Source organism: Camarhynchus parvulus, chromosome 1 (genome assembly GCF_901933205.1).
Source record: "Camarhynchus parvulus chromosome 1, STF_HiC, whole genome shotgun sequence".
In the NCBI taxonomy this organism is placed as follows: Eukaryota; Metazoa; Chordata; class Aves; order Passeriformes; family Thraupidae; genus Camarhynchus; species Camarhynchus parvulus.
This window is the reverse complement of record NC_044571.1, coordinates 39,701,682-39,720,562: the sequence shown is the minus strand read 5'-3', so window position 1 is coordinate 39,720,562 and position 18,881 is coordinate 39,701,682. Positions and strand designations below refer to the sequence as shown.

The following is an 18,881-nucleotide window of genomic DNA, read 5'->3' as shown; positions in this document are numbered from 1 at the left end:
CCGTGTCCAGCACCTAAGGTCTGCTGTGGAAATGGGAAATTTTGAGATACGCAGTCATGTCTTTGCTCAAGGGCTGACATTAGTACTCCAGCTTCTTATTAAAGGAAATGTTTGCTTCAGAATTGTTTTATCATTATAAAACAACGGCAGTGTGTGTTTCCTGCTTTGATCTGATAAAATATTGCCTTCCTTTGATTAAGATACAGTACTAGATTGTACCCTTTGAGTCACATTGGTATATTAGCTACCAATCCAGCCTAGCATGATGATAAATTAAATGGTGCAGGTTGCATTCTTTCACTAACTGTATATCCTTCTAGCTGCTTGTTTTCTGTTCTGATACAGCTGCTGTTAGTCCAATATCTGTTTGACTGCTCCAGGATTTGAACATGTAAATTAAGAAATTGCTGTGTTTCAGGTGTTTTTGTTTACCATATATGTGCAGACATACATTTGTGTTTTCCATATATGTTCAAACACTGTTCAGATTTTTGTAAACAAGGTGAGGAACATGGAACCCAGGTTACAAAATACATTGTTGGATAGTCTTGCCATTAAAAATTAAAGCTTACTTTAGGATAGGTATCTGATTTGTGCCTTCATGAGGGGATTGCAAGCTGTTGGTTAGATGGTTAGTCTCAAATTTTCATGAACTGCAAGTTGCATGGATTCTGCGAGGATATCCATGGACAGGAGGAACCTTTCTTTTCACCTCCAGATGCATTTTTAAATTTTTCTCTGCATTCTTGCTGCTTTCCTGTGAAATATTGGCATTAGCTAGTACTGGGCAACAAAGCCTAATGCTTTTGCTGCTATTGAGAGACCTCAGGCAATGGGCTGTCCTGCTCATATGTAGTGAAAGAATTGGGTGCAGTAGGTGAGTCCTTTGAGTTCAGGACTCCAGCGGGTAGGGGAACACAACCATCAAGGGTAGTCACATTCCACAGAGTTCATTAATTTTAAGGAATGTTATTATGAATATTTAGCATCTTCAGAATAAAGGCTGGAACCTTACGTGTAATATGGCAGTGTTTGGACTGACTGCAGGAATGTAGGTCACTGAAGTGACTTAGTAACTTGAATTGCAGGTGCCCTGCTTGCGTGCCTGTATTATCTGCAGCTGTTTTTATAGGTGATATTTTTAGCCCCCCCAAAAATATGTGGTTGTGAATTTGTCAGTTTAATGTTTTTTGGAGAACTTGAATGAAGAAAAACACAGCGCAGCAGTTAGTAAGTGTAGTGAGTCATTCTGAATAACATAGGTTATTTCTGCAAACTTAATGCCACAGAACGTCTATTGACAACAGCAAGCATTTTTGCAGAAGTTACATTTATTTAGCTTTCTAACCCTTGGTTCATGCATTTTAGAACCATTTTTCCTCTGTTTTGTGCATATATTTGCTAGTGCTAGTGGTTTATTTTAATCTGCATTTAATAATCACCCTTTTAGACTTTAAATAGTGCATTTCTCTTGTAAGATGTACCTGCCCCTGATTTTTTCTTCTCGGACAATTTTTACGTCTCTGATTTATTTTTTTCAAGGATATTGTTTGTATATGACTGTTTTTATTTCTTTGTACAAAACCAATCTCATCGACTCATATGATGTAGAATGTTCCTATCTCGTCACTGTGTTTCTGTTTCACTTCAAATGTTGAAATTTAGCGTGCTCTTCAAAATGGGGATGTAATTATTGTAGAGACAGCTCTTGCAGTACATCTTTGGGATGGACATGGTGTCCATATAGAATGTTCAAACTCTAGAATTCAGTTTTCAGGTTTTTGAGTTTTCTGGACTGTTTGAAAATTTCATTTTCTATCCCATGTGACTAAAATTAACTTCCTAAATATGAAGTGGGCAAAAATTCAGTTCAGACCCAGAATATGCTTGTGTCTATAACCTTTCTTTGCACACAGACATCACAAATTTCTAGTAGAAGTTAATCATGGTACGTGAAAGGACATTCCTGATATTTTCATAGTATAATGAACAAAGGGCTGGGGCAAAGGACTCTGCAAAAAGAGAGAAAGCACAGAAAAGGAGACTAAAAGATATGAGAGGAAAAGCAAGTACAAGAGGATAAGAAAGAAGTGAAGGGAAAGAAAACACTGAAGTAGTCTTTCAATAAGAATATGTTTTCTACTTGAAGATGTTGAATATAGTACCAAACAACTAATTAACATAACTGAAAGAGTTAAGAGCCAGTCCTTTTATTTGCAGTATGTGGATGGGTGTTTGTACCTGTCCAGTGAAATACAGGAGCAGAAATTCCTCCAGTGATCTTGAGCTTCAGGAATAAGGCTTTGATTTTTCACCAAGCAGTAGGGTAGCTTAGGTTTGACAGGCTCTCTGGCAGTCGTCTAGTTCAACCCTGGGTTGAAAACATGTCCAGCAAGAATGGGTTATTTTGGGCTGTGTGTATCTGAGGATGTATCTCTGAGGATGGAGACTGTAGCTCTGGGCAGCCTGGTAAAATACTGGACCATCATTATCCTGTCTGGAGTTGCTCCAGTATATGAATACCTTTCTTGAAGCATGAAACCCAAAAGCGGACACAGTGCTTTAGGTTTAGGCTCAGAAGTGCTGAGCAATTACTTCTCTTGGCCTGATGACAACACATTGATAATGCTGCCCTGTATGTGATGGACCTTTCCTGCAAGGATACAGTGACACAAAGGCTTACTAACACTCAAAGGATTCTCCAGCTCCTTATCTGCAAATCTGTTTTCTAGCCAGTCTATGCTACTGCACAAGGTTGTTCTAACCCAAATGGAGACTCCACAGTTACTTCTGTTGAACTCCCTAACATTCCTAATGTCAGCCCATTTTCATCAAGGAGTAGCTGAATGTAGTCCTGCTCTCCAAAGTATTGACTGCTCCCTCCAGTTTGATTTCACTCACTAGCTTGTTGGGAGTGCACTCTGTCCCATCATCCAGGTTGTTTAATAAAGACAATAAATAGTGTTCATGCCAATATGGATCCCTGAGGGGAGCTGCTAGTAAGTGGTTGCCATTAAAGTTGGTGCTGCTGATCAGAACCCTTCGAGTCCAGCAGTGCAGCCAGATTCCCTCTAATCTGCTTATGCAGTGCATATCTTCCCTGTTTTTCTTTAAGGGCTGAAGAAGAAACCAAGTCAAAGGCCATCCTAAAGTCAGAGTGTACAACATTTGCCATCTTCCCCTTCCTTATCCACAGCACCAGAGTCACTCTTGGTGAATCCAGATGGGATATTAGCAACTGCCTTGTCCATTACATAGCTGGCAATGGCTCCTAGGAGCTTTGCTCTGTAACTTTCCCAGGGGTAGAGGTGAGCTTTGTAGCTATCAGGATCCTCTTCTTGCCCTCCTTGAAGATGGCTGTGACATTTGCAATTATCCACTCAGGAACCTGCTCTAATCACCATGATGTTTCAGTGAGGTAGTATTGGCCACCTCCATGAGAGCCCTGGGGTGCAGCCTATCTGGTCCTTTTGCCTCCTGTATGATCAGCTGGGCTCAAGAGCCTCCAAAATGTCTTCTTTCACAGCAGGTGTTGCTCCAGTCCCACAGGAGACTCAAGGACCTGCAAAGCCTGAGGGCAAAACTAACCATTGAAAACTGACCCAAAAAAGACATTGAATGTCCTGGGTTTTTTCCTGTCCTTTGTCATTAGGTCCCTTTTTTCACCAGTGGGTCCACATTTTCCTTGACCATCCTTTTGTTGCACTTTACTGTGTCAGCCGTATTCTGGTATTATTCTGTGGATAACTTGTCTGACAGACCTGCTGTAGATAAGTGGCATCCCCATATAGATATTCTAAAAAAAGCCATTAGTAAACTACTGAAAATACTGAAGGCAACAGAAAATAAAGGGAAATTTTCAAAGTACAAAATTGTATAAAGAAAGTTGAGGGTGAAAGTTTAAAATTAACTGGAATGAATTTTCACCCAGTGGAATTGCCTGTACAAATGAGTTTCACACAGCATTTTGAAGGGCACCATTGACATTTTAAAAAAAAGATACCTGAATGGATATTTGGGTAATATCTATTTATATTAGATGTGAGCTCTGTCTAAAAAACAAACACTGATTCCTTTAGGAGCATACTTGTAGTGCCTATGAACTTACTGTTTTAGCAGAAAAGGCCCATCACTAAGTTTCCTCCAGCTCCTCTAGGTTGTTGGGTACTGAGCAGTGTCAGACACTGGAATTTGAATTAATCTGATAGCTACTCTGGACTGGGGTGGTGCTTTCTGGGGTCTCTGTTGACATAATTGGTGAGTACTAACATTTAGGGAACCTTTTAGCATTCTCTAATCTCTTTAAAATGCACTTGCAGTCTTGGGAAATTCCTTTTTGTACTTTCCTGTCTTATGATTGAGTGCACTCTTGCATGTGAATCTCTGTCTCTGAGTCACTGTTTATCACAGGATCAATAGAACCTGAAAAGCATGCCACAGTTGTGGTATTCTCTTAATTTGGTCAGAGTAGAAAGAAATAATTTAAAATTACTTTTCTTAGAAGAGAAAATAATTTTTTTCTTTGTTTTTCTTCTATCTTCACTTGTAAAACCTGATTTTTTCGGTGAATATTGCCTACAATGGAGTAACTTCAGATGAAGAATAATTTTTGTATGTTGCTTTCTTATAACATTTTGACTCTTAGAACTTTAGTCATTTCAGTTTATTTCAATAACGTGTTGTGTCTGTTTATACAGGTGTATTTTGTTTGTGTAGAAAGGATTATATGCAAAATTGAGTGTCTGAATGAAATGCACTAGCTCATGTTCACAAGCTCAGTCTAGGCATCTGGTCATTGTAAAAAGTGCTTGAAGTCTTAGATTCTATGTCATCCTTCCAGTGATGGTTTAAAAACTTAAAAAACATCTTGTGTTGTGATTAAGATGAGGACCCTAGAGAGAGTTAATTTGTAGGGCCATGAAAGCCACTGGCAAAGGGAAGTTAAATCAAACTGTCATTATTTCCATCTTAGGTACTGTAGTCTTTTGGCAATCCTCTAACACATTAAGTCTGGGTAAATACGGGGAGCTTAGCTTCATAAATGAAGTAGTTTCCTTGACCTTTTGGGAAAGGTAAAATCCTTGCCATTTGTCCATTTGAATCATATTTTGTTCTGATGTAGGACATTACTGCTGTTTGCACTGTTGTGTGCTGTGCTTTATGGAAAGAATCTGCTATTAGATTAAATATGTTGCCTTCTCTTCTGCCTCCAGTCCTAAACATTGAGAAATAAAATACTTTTTGTCACTCCTTCTTATTTGCTAACGAATCTGTTACCTAGAATGCCAGAAGTTACCTAATGTGTGTTTCTAAGGAAGACCTTTGTTTGCAAGGTGGTGTAACATTTTGATTGTTATGTACTTAAAATTAACTCCTTTTGATTGTCTGTTGCTAGTATCATTCTTATAACCATGTGTACCTTTCTTTTTGCAGCTTGGGTCCTGTGTTTGCGCTGTTTGTTCCGTTTTATTCCTCCATTCCAAGAGTGCAGGTGACACAAGTATTGGGCCACTTTTCTATAACCAATAAGTCTCTGGTCTACATACTGGGTTTGCAGGTATGGTATGTACTTGCTTGTTCATCTTTTAATAAACTAATAATGTAGATAGTAGTTAGTATTTCTGTTTGTCTGTGAATTTTGATGCTTCCACGTGCATGATTCAGCATCCTTTTAGCTAGTAACTATCCCATCAGCTAAAACATAGATAAATGTGTTTCTAGTATGTTGGAGTGGTGAGCAAGTGATCTGTTCTTACCTTGTCTTACATGGGAAAATATAATAGAAAATTCAGTTTTTATGGTTTTTTTGGTCAGTAAAATGAATTAGATGAAAAGAGATTAAAATGGAACCTGATCCTAAAGCATTTTTATCTTTTACCTTTCTAGTTTGCTTATGTTATTGAATTTGCTTATTTTTCCCTTGTCTATAAGAGTTCAAACAAAGCTGTAGAATACAGTTTTTTTTTGTGGTAAGACTGTTAGCAAATAATCACGGTTTTGGCTGAATTTCACTTCTATATAAATTAATTTTACTTGTATATCATGCATTACCACGTGACTGGTAATTTAGAATCGTGTAACATAGAGCACAGCAACATCATGTAGTATTCTGTGAAACATGACTGGAAAAATACAGCTACTTGTTATAGAAAGCCAGTAATTATTCAAAAAACAATTTAAAAACCCCAAGACCCAGCAGCCTAGAAATGAATGGACATTTGTGTCACATCCTGAATGATGAGATGTGCAAATTTGTGAGAAATTAGGCTCACTTCTATATTTTCTAGGGATTCAAAAGTACCTCTGGCATGAGCAATGGGGAATACACCATAGCTATGTGAAATATGGGAGAGAGTATTTTAGAATAAGTAGTCAGTTTCAGAATATTGACTTGTGCTCTACATGAACATTTCATTCATCCTCTTTCCTGTTCAGCCTTTGGTTTCCTTCACTTTCTGCTCCAGCACCTTGTTTTCTTGATCTCTCAGAAATCTTGTTTCCTCTCTTCTGAGCCCATCACTTGCGCTATTATTGCAGTCTTTGGGAAAGCCATGCTAATGTGTGGGCTGTTTTCCATCGGGTCTTTTGCCTTTTGCTTCCGTGCACAGTGGATCAGTGCTGTCACTGAGCCCTGTATCTCTGCAGGATCTCTCCCTGCTGAGCGCTGAATGCTTGCTGCCATCACCCAGAGCCTGAGGGGAGACTCATTTGCCTTCTTCTCATTTGGAAACTCTGCCCTTACCTCAAGTCACTGTTTCCGTAGTCTGAACTCTGGAGGGAAGGTGTTCTCATGGTTCAGTCGGCATCACGCAGAAACGTTTTAGTGACCATTTTCAGTCCATTTTTCCAGTTGGTAATAACCTTCTCCAGGTGATTAGTCACATACTTTGTTAGAAACAATGGGCTGCCATGTTGACTTATCAGGATTTTTAAAAAAATTTGCTCCAACTTATTTCTGTGATTTCATGTCAGCAAATATGTCACTGGGTAAGAACTTTATTTCCTTAATTTTGATGCTTGTGATTAGTCTGTCTGTGACTGCATGTCTGAGAGCTTCACTTGGAGTGCCTGCCTGCTTGGAACTCTTCTCCTGTTGCTGCTGAGTCATTTCCTTTGCTTCAGTCTGTCTTTCAGTCCTGTTTTTCTGTGCAGCCTATAACTTACATCCTGTTATACTTAGTAAGCTATATGAAAATAAAATGTATTGTTCTCTAGAAGGAGAACAATTGTTGGACCCCTGTGTTTTTTCCACTTGCTCCTTCTGGAATACTTTTTTTTTTTTATGGTAAACTGAATTTTAACAAAGGTAAAAGTCTGACGTCTCCCATTGTCATGATGAGTGCATAACCTATATCATATTGCAACTTAATGGTTCATATAGCAAGAACTTTGTAAAATAAAAATTTAAATCCCTGCTCTTGTCTTTTAGCTCTTAACCTCTGGTTCCTACATCTGGATTTTAGCCTTAAGTGGATTGGTAAGTCTTACTGTTAAAAAAATCATATGTTGCTTAAAACACTCTGTTATGTATGTGAGCAGCACAGTGTATTTGGACTCAAAAAAACCAGAAATTACTAAGTAACATTTTATGTTGCTAGCTAGAAAGTTTTCCTCTTCAACTTCTAAATATGTGAAGCACTGACTAGCTGGTGATAAACTGATAGACGACAAAATTGGTGGTTAATATTGTCAGGGCACCTCTGCTCCCTGCATAAAATTAATTTTGTTGCCATGGAGATAGCTGTACACCCACAAAAATAAATGAGATTATTGAGGAAATGGTAGAAATGTGTACCCCAGGTTGAGGTTTGTTTTTTCGGTTTTCAGCAAGCCTCAAGCTTTGATTCCAAAACTTAGGTTTTAATAACTTTGCTGTGAGGGTTTTTCATGCTTTGCTATTCTCCAAGGAGATCTATAATATAGCTGTTTCTCACAATGACAGTGGCAGTAAGGGCACAAAATCACGTTCATCACATCAGTCAGATAAAGGAGCTGTGATCTGTCTTTTTCTTTTCTGGCTCTGTTGTTGGTAAAGTGCTTAGTGCTGGAACAGATTGTGCTAAATATTTCAGATTGTTAGATACTGATAAGCTTCTTTTTAAATTTTACAGACTTAGAAATTAGGAGCTCAGACTGATTTCTTGGCCCAAAAGACTGTAACCTTTTTCAACAGTGAGAGTGCTGCCACTTCCAAGGGAACTCATTATTAAGTTGATGGAGAACTCAAATTAGCCCTGCTGTATAGAACCTACTAATCTGAATTTGGGTTGAGCTCAGAAGGAAATGCTGCTACAACTTGGTGATTTGATCTCTTACCATTTGCATTGACTGTGAGTTTCTAGGATAACTAATAACAGGAGTGACAGAGCAGCAGTGATGTCTGTTCATGATTTGATCTTGCTATAAATATTGATGAAAGCAGTGCAACTAACAAATCAGAATCCATCTCCCCTGGAAATCAGCCCAAGCCTCTGTGCCCACTGAAGGATCTGTGACTTCCTCCAAACACACTGCCCTTCCTGTTGCTCTGCTGACTCTTTTAATAGCCCTTCCTTTCCAACAGGTGTTCATTAGAGAGGGAAGGAAAGGAAAGAAATGGAAAGGCATTTTAACTCCCTCTTTCCTGATGATAGAAACTCTGTGTATACTTGATTATACAGACATATAAAGAGTAGCTCAATTTTTTTTATTACATTTTACAGTTCTTATTTTAATTCCCTCTTAATATAAAGTTTTATTCTTCTATATAATGAAACTCACTGATATAAATTTTATTTTTTTTAATTTTAAGATTGACAGTATGTTTTACTTAGGTGTAAATCCATAAGATTAAATTGAGTTACTTCTTTGTCACAGGATGGCTAAAAAATAATTTCAAGTTCTTGTATTGCTTCAGTTAGCACGAATTAAGTCATCATCAATTATGATGTGTTTTCAGTCTAAATTTTTTTCTGCAGCAAGTAGAGACCTGCACTCCATGAATTTGTAAGAAGTGCTGCAGTTTGAAAAGAAATTTGTGTTAGGATTTTCAGTCATTTCTTTTGCATAGCATATATGCCACACTTCTGTGATTAAGAAGTCTCTTTTTCTCCTTTGTTAGAAATTACAATGTGGTGTCTTTTGTGAGAACTTGATAAAGGATTAAAGTTTCACAGTATATTAGATAATCTGAGGAAGGATATGCAACACTATAAAGGTGCCTTTTAGCACTACAAGTGTAGTTGGTTGATAACGTATGTATATGTACAATTACAGAAATAGATTGTCAAATTAATGTTAAGTCGTTCTGACAACCTATGTTATGTAATCCTTACTAGATTTAACATTTTTCTAGCTTACTACCTTAGTCTTTGTGGACTCAAATTTTCAGGTATTTGTACAGAAAGGATGAGTAAAGGCGTGAACACCAAGTCAGATAGGTGTAATATTTAGTCACTACTTCATTGCCTGGTAGACACTTCACTGTATTTTAAGCACTGAAGATCACATATGCATTCATATTGAGTGTATTATGATGCTGATCTGTTATTTAGCTTTTGTTGCACTTCTGTTTATGTGGAGTATCAAAATGGATGGTGCCAGCACAATATCTGAGTTGTTATCAGTTTTCACTTTGTCTTCAGGGTGTTCCTGGTTTAGATTTATTTAAATTCTCACAGTCTATATTTGAACATGACTAAATGGGATCTGACTTTCTAGTTACATCCTTGCAAGTATCATGAGACCTTCTTGTGAATTCTGGGCAGGGTATAGAGGTACTGGGAATTGTACTGCCTTGAGTTCTTGTTTTCAGTGGTTTTGAGTGATGCCATCATTACAGGAATGCATGTATGAGTCTGTGTGGGCAGGTGGGCATTGAGGTAATGTGCCTGGCGATAGGGAATTTTTGACAATTTGTAGTTTTGATGGTGAATTTTTCTCAGGTGCAGAAATTAGAGCTCATGATTTGTTCTTGGAATACAGGTCTGCTGTGTCTGTCTTTGTGATAAGGTATATCTTGCTAGATCTAATTTTAAACCAGCACAGAATTATGGTCTTAAAGTCAGTTTCTTTAGTGTCCACATGAAACTGGACAATCAGTTATTGTACTTTTGGTATGTCAGTTGCTGGTGTGTTGTATAAAATATGCTGTTTAAATGCAAGATGCTTATGTATAAGAAAGAGAAAATTTATGAAGTAGACTGTAAAGAAATTCACAAATCTGATGTAATCAGTAATCTGTAATCATCTTATGATTGATAAGACTAATTTAGTTTCTTGTGATTTTTTTTGCCAGGAGTATATGATGTCTGGTGCATACAGACCAAATTTGTTTCTTTTTTTGGGGGTGTCATAAAATTAGGAAACTAATAGAGATGCCCAAAATTCTTTCAGTAGTTGTTTACAGAAGTGTTGCCATGTAGTGCATATCACTCAGTTTAGTGAAGGCTTGAAACAGTTTCTTCACTCTTTTTTTTCTTTAAAATAGTCAAAACACCCTAGGAAGTGGTATTCATGTTTCATTGGATGTAGACATGTTCTCCCTTTTTTTTTCCACCCCTTTAAAATCTTTTGGATTCCCGCTTTACATTTTTCCTTGCCGTGCTCGTGTAGGATGGAAATTTGAGAGGTGTGTCAAGACTCAGTCATAGCTTGATCTCATCTGCTTAAAGAAGTCAGCTCAGTTTGGTGACCAGCAGAAGACATGTCCCACGGAGACATGCAGTTCCCTCCACTTTCTAGGATAATGTCATCAGACAGATCACATGCCATGGGTTTTTCTGAGTAGCTTAGGCCTGTATTTGATAGGGGGAAGGTATCTTTCAGGCCCTTTCTGTGATTTTCTTCTTACCTCGTGTTAGTTTTTTATTTGTTTGCAAGATGACCTGCAGTGCATAAAGTTCAAAATTTGGAACCCACCAAGTCTCCTGTGAGCTGCCTTGAATTTACGTAGAGTTCAGTTCAAACCTTAGGAAACTGAAATTGAGAAGTTTCTAAAACCCTGCTTGATTTGGAGATTTCGCTAAGCAGAATGCAACAGTTTTCTTCGTTGTTGCTGTGCTATGCTGGAATTTACTTTTCTCAGATCGTATGAAAAGTTGTGGGTTTTATATTTAGACCTTGGAAAATGCAGAGAATCTGTAATTTAGAGCTTGTACTTTAATGGCTTAAGGTTAAGATAGAAAGTTTAGACAGTGTTGAGTGCATGATTTTAATTTCAGTTTTGGTTTTTTGAGTACATTAGTTATTATTCATAATTTTGAAGTGGCTAACTTAGTTTTACATAGACTACAGATGCTGTTAATTGCTCCCAAGTATACTTGGATTGTACTTTTGGGTTCTGTTTGTTAAGAACTTTTTCCATCCTTTCTGTTAGTTGTTCATCCAGCTGAGGAGTTTTTGTATGGTGAATTCATGTCCTTTAGAATTGGCATATATAGGATAAAAAGTGATTCAGCTAGGGGAGCAAAATTATTAAATCAGACTTCCATTGTTTTAGTTCCTGTCTTTAAAATAGTATTATGTAGCTAATGTCTGATCAGATCAGATCTGATCAGCTGATCAGGAATCATTGATTTTCTTGTTGTTTTTTTTCCTCTCTCACATCTTTCTTAAGTGATTTTGAAGAATGCATGCTGAATTCTTTGTTGTTTTAAAACATTTTGTATTTGCATTTGTATTACCTCACAGTATAGTGTTCATGTTTAAAATATCATCCCTTCTACATACTTAATATTAAATATGTGCTTTCTCAAGGAGAATCTTTGGTCAGAGTCTGTTAATGTATGCAGTTACCTCCACATTTGTGTCCTGCTGTTCATTGTCCTTCATCCTCCAGTTAGTCTGGATATCCTTCAGTCATCTACGTTCAGTCTCACGTAAGACTTTAGTCAAAGTATGATTTTTGAACACTTTGTAACTGTGCTTGTTAGTGGATTGAGGTAAATGTTTGCTAAATGTTGGATCTAGTTAATTTCTGAATATCTGACTTTGGTATTACAGTATAAATATCAGTAGTGTTGCTAATATCAGTGAGATTACTCACGTACTAAACATTCTGCCCATGCTTAAGTACTTACCTAAGTAAAACCATGTGTTTTGTGTGTAACAGATGTGATTCCCCTTTCCTGATAGAACTACCTCCCAGAGAGCATGTACTCAGTTCACAGAATCACTTGATGGCAGCACCTGGTCCAGCCTCCCTGCTCAGGCAGGGCTGCCCAGAGCAGCTTGCCCCAGGACCATGTTCTGATGGCTTTTGAGTATCTCCAAGGATGCAGACTCTACCACCTCCCTGAGTAACCTGTGCTAGTGTTCAGTCAACCTCACAGTGAGAAAGTGTCTCCTGATCCTCAGAGGGAGCCTCCCATATTTCAGTTTGTGCCCTTTTCCTGTTTCTGGGAACCACTGAGAAAAGCCTGGTTTCGTCCTCTTCATTTCCCTTCAGGCATTTCTTTACTTTGAGAAAATCCCCTGGGCTTTCTCTTCTCCAGGCCAAACAACCCCACTTCTCTCAGCCTCTCCTCATAGGAAAGATGCTCGCAGTCCTTTGATCATCTCTGTGGCCTGGACTGGACTTGCTCCGGCAAGTCCATGTACATTAACACGTGTGCTGAATCCTGCCCAAAACTAACGTGCAGTATTTGTGTGTGGACAGTGCTCATGTTCAGCTGAGTGACTGTAAGTGACTTGACCTGAGTGCCACTACATTCCGCTGACGTTATTGACCTAATGCTCCCTGTGGTGGGAGCTGTGACACCCTGCCCATGTCAGGTTGTGATCACATGACAGCTGACTAAGCTACCAGCACTTACTCCTGCATCAGTTGATGTATCTGAGAAAAAAAGGGGTTGGTTCATCTGGAATACAGGGGATGTTGGTTTGGAAGTGAGGTTGTAATTGTCTGAGGAGGGAAGGAGGGAAATGCAGACATTTCCAGCTCTGGAAGGTGGAGGAAGTAATGAGAAAGGACAGGAAAAGGTAATAACATGTCATAAGACACTTTCTGTGTAATATCTGTGGATTCTGTAGAAAAATGAATATTGGTTGTTTGATCAGCTATACCAACTGGTTCATTTGGAACCAACTGGTTCTATCAGTATTTGCTTTTTTTGGCAGCAATGTTGCCCTTTTTCAGAGAGGGAATCCATGAGAGTAATTCAGCTGTGTGTGTTCTTTGAAGACATCTGCCAAAGGATGAGCTACATCCCAAGAGTGCCCATTTCTCTCCAGTGACTATGACACCAACTTTAATTAACCAGCCTATTAAGTAGGCTTTTAAATTACAGATATCTATGTTGGGTCAGATTTATCAAATCCTGATCTTTTAATGAAAGAGATTTGGTTAACAATGTGTTAATCATCACCTACAGAATGCTGGCAGAGACCAAGGGAACCTATGCATGGGACACCAGGACAAGTTAAGAATAGCTGTACTGTGCTGAAATGGCAGTACAGTCATGCTTGCAGATACACAGTGTTTTTTAGCTGATAATGATTCCATCTGATCAATGAAGCACTGATGAACTCTGAAGAAAAAGTTTCAGGGTATCTGGAAAATTTATGAGCCAAATCAACGGGAAACAAAATTGAAAAAAAATATTTTAGTATCTCTATAATCCTATTTTTCTCTCAAGGTAACTCTTGCAAAGGGTGTTTATAGTATTTGCAACAATTTCCAAAAAGGAAATCCAAACAAAATAATTGTAACGGAATTTGAAAACACATATGTAGTGGGATTTATTTGTTGGCTAGTTTTGTTTCTTGGGTGGTTTTCACACAATCCCTCTTGGTTTGATAAATGCTTTCTCTAATGAAGATAAATACAGAATCCTGACACAAATTTCGACCCATGTTTTGATTCTAATTTTTAGAATTCAGAGCATACTAAGGATTAAACAGAGAAAATAGGTATAAAAATGTCACTTCACCTTAAGAAAACTATTTGCTTTTCATTTGTTGGTATCTGAAAATAGCCAAGTCTTGAGTACATATGATGAATGTATTTACATTTTTCAGAACAAAATAATCAAGTATTTGATGTCAAGTTTTGTTAAAATAATTTTCAACATAATTCTCTACACCAGTCCGTCTACTTTTTTTCTGTTTGATTTCCTTTTTTGGTGTTAATCAAGTACAGTGAATTTAAATATTTAAATTTTAAATACTATTCCAGCTACTTGTGGTGCATATGTATCTTTGCAATGTAAAATACTGGAGAGCTTCTATGTTTGATTTACCTAATTGCAGAGAAACTACAGCTACTTCCTTCTTCTCAAAAATGTACAACTTTGGAAGGACTTGAGGGAAGGGAAGGGAAAGTCAGGCTTTATATGGGGGCAGGACGAGGTTAGGAAACTTCATGTGAAGAATCAGTAGTAAGTCACGGCGTTAAGAAACTGAAAATATCTAAGCACACTTAGATTCTCTGCAGTGTGCCAGAGAATTTCCAGCATCCTCCATTTCCTCTTCTTAGCCCTGTGCCACATACAATATGGTGGAAGATGTTGTGACTAACAGAAATTAAGATGCACCTTATGTTGCTAGCCACAAATTCTCCATTCTAACAGTGTGAACATAACCACAACGTTTTTTTGTGGTGACTTTTGGTGGCTAAAATACAGCGGAGGCTCTTCTGTTTGGGGGAAGTAGCCCTTTAATCTGATGTACAGTGCTGAAGTTGGAAGATAATGAGGTTATTTTATCTTCATTGAATAAACAATGTTGCTTTATGTTCTTAAACACTAGAAATTCACTCAATGTCAGTAACAAAAACAGTGTAAAAAGTTGCTTTTTACTTTGTCAAAGCTTATGATTTTTAAAATTATATCTATCAAGTTCTCCATATGAACCAGCTATAGAGGAAGTTCTTTGGAAATACTTGACATTAAGATGAGTGTATGACACTGAGCCAGACTGAATCACAAGACTTTTTTAACTACAAATGTCTCCATTCTGGGTTTATTGGAAATATGGAAATTGCTATCTTGTCCACACTAATTGAAACTCATTGAAATTTTGTTATAACTGACCACAGCATTTTAAAGTTTCTTATACTTCCATATAATAGTTCTTCATTTTAGCATGTCCATAAGCTTTTAGCTTTATAAAGCCTTTTCTTCTGATTAAGTGCTCTGGAATGACTTGCTCTCTGCAACTACCTAAAAGGAGATTGTGATGAGGCGAGGGTCAATCTCTTTTTCCAAGTATGATAAGTGGAAATGTCCTTTAAGTTGTGCCAGGGAAGGTGTAGATTGAATATTAGGAAAAATTACTCACCAAAAGGTCCATCAAGCACTGGAACAGGCTGCCCAGGGCAGAAAGAAGTTGAGTCACCATCTCTATAGGTGTTTAAAAGACATGTAGATGTGGCACTTAAGGACATGGTGGACTTGGCAGTACTGGGTTAACAATTGGACTTGATGATCTTAAAGGTCTTTTCCAACCTAAATGATTCCATGCCCAGCCATCTCCGCTAAGAAAAATACAAGAATAATTTTACCAATGCAGCTGCTAACTGGGGCTTGCAGTATGCCTTCCCTTCTGAGACAAACAAATTCCAAAGCACTGACACTAAAGATAGGCTGCTGTTGTCTCATTGCTCTATTTTCTGTCTTGACTTGATAAATAATGATTCTCTTTGTGGTTAGTATGTTCAGACACGTGTCTAGATTTGTCATATATTCAGGAAGATGTAGATTTTCCTATCACTGCTTACTTTGTTTTGTTCTTGTGACTTTTTGAACCCACACAAAATTTTTGAAAACATTAGACCTTTTTGAAGGTGGGAAGAGAGAGCAGAGATCAGTATCGAGAAGGGACATTTGAAAGAAGTGAAGGAATGTTGCTATGATGTTGGACAAAGTATTTTGAGTGGGACTTCTTTCCCTGCCTAGTTAACCAGGTGCAGAATCCCTGGAACGAAAGAAGGGTCCTGGCTCCATAGTCTAATGATACTATCTAAACCTACACCTAACAAGGTGGGAGGAAGGGAGATAAATTGTACGTTCTGGTGGTGTTTGTGCATTTTGCATTGAAGAAAACATCAGATTAAATGTGTATGTAATATTTGAAATCTGGTTCAGTAATTCTCGCTCCCCCAAAACTGCTTTTTCAGTTACTGTGCAATCTAGGTTTTCTTGAGTGAGGGGCCTATCTACCTAACTCCCAGGATCAGGGGGTTTGCTCCTGGGGGACCTTCTTGCTAGGCAGACACCTCAAGCAGTACATACCATAAACAGGTGAATTGCAGAAGTGATATGAATTTTCTTCCTCTTGTTCTTTGGTGATTATAGCTATGCCTTAGCTTCCAGTTGATGTGCACAGTTTTAGTCGTGAGTTTACAGTCATCTGGAACAGTTTCACTAGAGCTGAGGAAAGGATCTCTGAGGTCATGAAAAAGCTTTTGTTACAGTGCCCTGTTCAGTTAGGACCTTCCTTTGAATACAGAAAATTATAATTAAAGGCAGCCTTCACTCTGATGTGATTATGGCCTTTATAGCATTTACCTCCTTTCTCATAGCACGACTGAAAGACTGAAGAGGTTAAGAGCAGTTTAGAACTGTTTTTTCTCATTTTAGAATGACAGCCTGTGCTTGGGCTGTCAAGCAACCAACAGCTTGGGCTGTACATCCAACCATGAGTCATAAAATGAAAGTAAAATAAAACAAAAATCATTGTTTCCAAAAGCGGAATGTGTTTTTGCTAAAAGTCTCACTACCTCATTGGATATTTAACAATAACCTTGTTAATAATCTGAAAAATATCCCCACTTCTAAAGAACGTTGGTTTTTCCTATACTGTCTCCCTTTGTATAATCAGCAATGCATTTAGTATCTTTATACAAATGTCAGTGAGATACAACAAATAGCCCCAAATAAATAAATAAATAAATACATCAGATTCAGAGTTTCTACATTGCTTTTCTCATAATTTCATTGCTGGGGTATGTTTACAGATTTGTTGAGGTTCAGATCTCTTCCTGTTCATTTCAGTGCTGTGGCAGCATAATTCTTGTGGCATAACAGACAGTAAAAAGTCACAAATGCTGAAATGTGGCATAACGCAGATGGGACCGCTTTGGGCTCAAGTGCTGTGGCTTCACAATGGCATTCAAAATAATGGCTGAGGGATGACTGTAATTCCATTTATGGGGCTCATAATTTCTCTTTCTCCTGCAGAATCTGAAATTAAATCAAGCCCCAAGGCAGGCACAAACACAGGCAATGTGGTTTTTTCTTATAGGTAGGAGAAGGGCCTCACAAAAACTGGCTTTTTCAGTATCACAGTTTTTAATGAATTGGTTTTCAAAGTTTTTTTTTCCCTCCTGTAAGGCAGCTGGGCTTCTTTTGGAATGAGTGTGTGCATAGTCTTAGATTTAACTTCAGTTCCTCTGGATTGCTTTTGGTTTTACTTTTTTTAGAAGGAGAGATTCAGGTGGTGGGGAGAGAAGCCTTAAGGGCGTTTGGTTTTTTTTTTGAAGAGGTGTTTAGAGTGCTTCAGCATCCTCAAGAGCCATCTTAATCTTCTCAGGTGAGCATGGAGCATACCCTGACCAGCTCTTTTACTAGAAATTAAAATTTTATTTTAATTTCGACCAGTTTTAGTAAAGGTCTCTTGGCCTGGGCTGAGATTCTAAAACAAACAAAAAACCCCTTGCAACTTTATGAGTCACAGGCAATGCACCACACAGATTTTAAAAAGCAATTTGTAGTTGTAGGGAAGTAAAGAAATCTGTTTGTTCTCTGATTCTTGACTGAGAACTGTGAGTAAATACAGTAAAAGTGCTTAAAAAACCAGAAAGACCAACTGTTACCTGCAGCAAATTCAAAGTATCTGTGGTGTACTTAAGTTCTTTGGTTTTCAGGGTTTTTTTAACATTTTGTTTCTGATTTTAGATTTCTGGGATTTGCTACAATAGCAGTATGTTAAAAGTTCATCGAATTCTTTGTGTACCCAGATGGGTAGCAAAGATATTTTCATGGACTCTTGAACCAGTCTTCTCATCTGCGGAGCCAACGAATGAAGTTCGAGTGGGAATGGGAGCCACAGTTGACATCCAGAGGCAGCAGAGAATGGAGTTACTGGATCGTCAAATCATGATGTCTCAGGTTGCCCAAATGAGGCGGCAGAGACAGCAGCAGGTATTGCAATGCATGCTTTAAGGATTATATTGTTATAAGAAATACATTTTTTTGGTTCATAGATCTTGCATTGCTCCTGTTTCTTAAAATTATTTTTTAATTTTTCTCCATCAGTCCTTCACACACTGTTGTACTGCTGATTGTCATTTAAGTGGTTTGTATGGCTTTATATGTTCAAACTGCTTCACAAAATGGGAGCAGGATGTCAGACAATCTTGTGAGGATATCAGTACTCCTGGCATTTTGTCACAAAAAGTGAAGATGAAAGGTAAAGTGATTGCTTCTTGGTGGTCTTTAGTGAAAGCCATTGTGTAAAGTTAGAAAGTCAAAATGCTCCTCACTCTTTTGAGTATCTGTCTGGTCAGCAGCCTTTTCAGAGGAGCTGAAAATTTTCTATGAAATTCCTTTGTTTGTAGGTGTATAGGTTGTTTCTTAAGGGCAGAAATTAAAATCTGTAACTTACAGAGGTAAACCACAAGTGACTTTCTGTTTGCCACGTTTAATCCTCTTGGTTTATTTCCTTATTGAGCAGAATAGCAGAGTCTTTTTATTTTCTCTGTTTTATACAAACTAACAAATCCAGATATTCTCAGTCTTTGTGTTGTAGGGCAGCAAAACAAGGCAGGTGGTGTCTCAATTCCTGTATCTTATATATGTTCACTGTCTTCACTGAGTTTTCTTTGCCTGAAACACAGCTCTGTACTGGTACACAAGTTCTTTTTGTGTTGGGGGTAGTGCAGTGCAGGTATAGCTGTGTTA

General features: G+C 37.9%; 1 protein-coding gene across 1 annotated transcript in view; it reads left to right on the top strand.

The window, feature by feature from the left end:
- Positions 1–18,881, top strand: part of UBAC2 (UBA domain containing 2) — an 87,908-nt gene that overhangs the window by 52,550 nt on the left and 16,477 nt on the right. Inside the window, exons 5-7 of the mRNA XM_030944378.1 lie at positions 5,434–5,557; positions 7,430–7,477; positions 17,877–18,122. Of these exons, the coding sequence (XP_030800238.1) occupies positions 5,434–5,557; positions 7,430–7,477; positions 17,877–18,122 (418 nt within the window). The remainder of the gene's footprint in view (positions 1–5,433; positions 5,558–7,429; positions 7,478–17,876; positions 18,123–18,881) is intronic.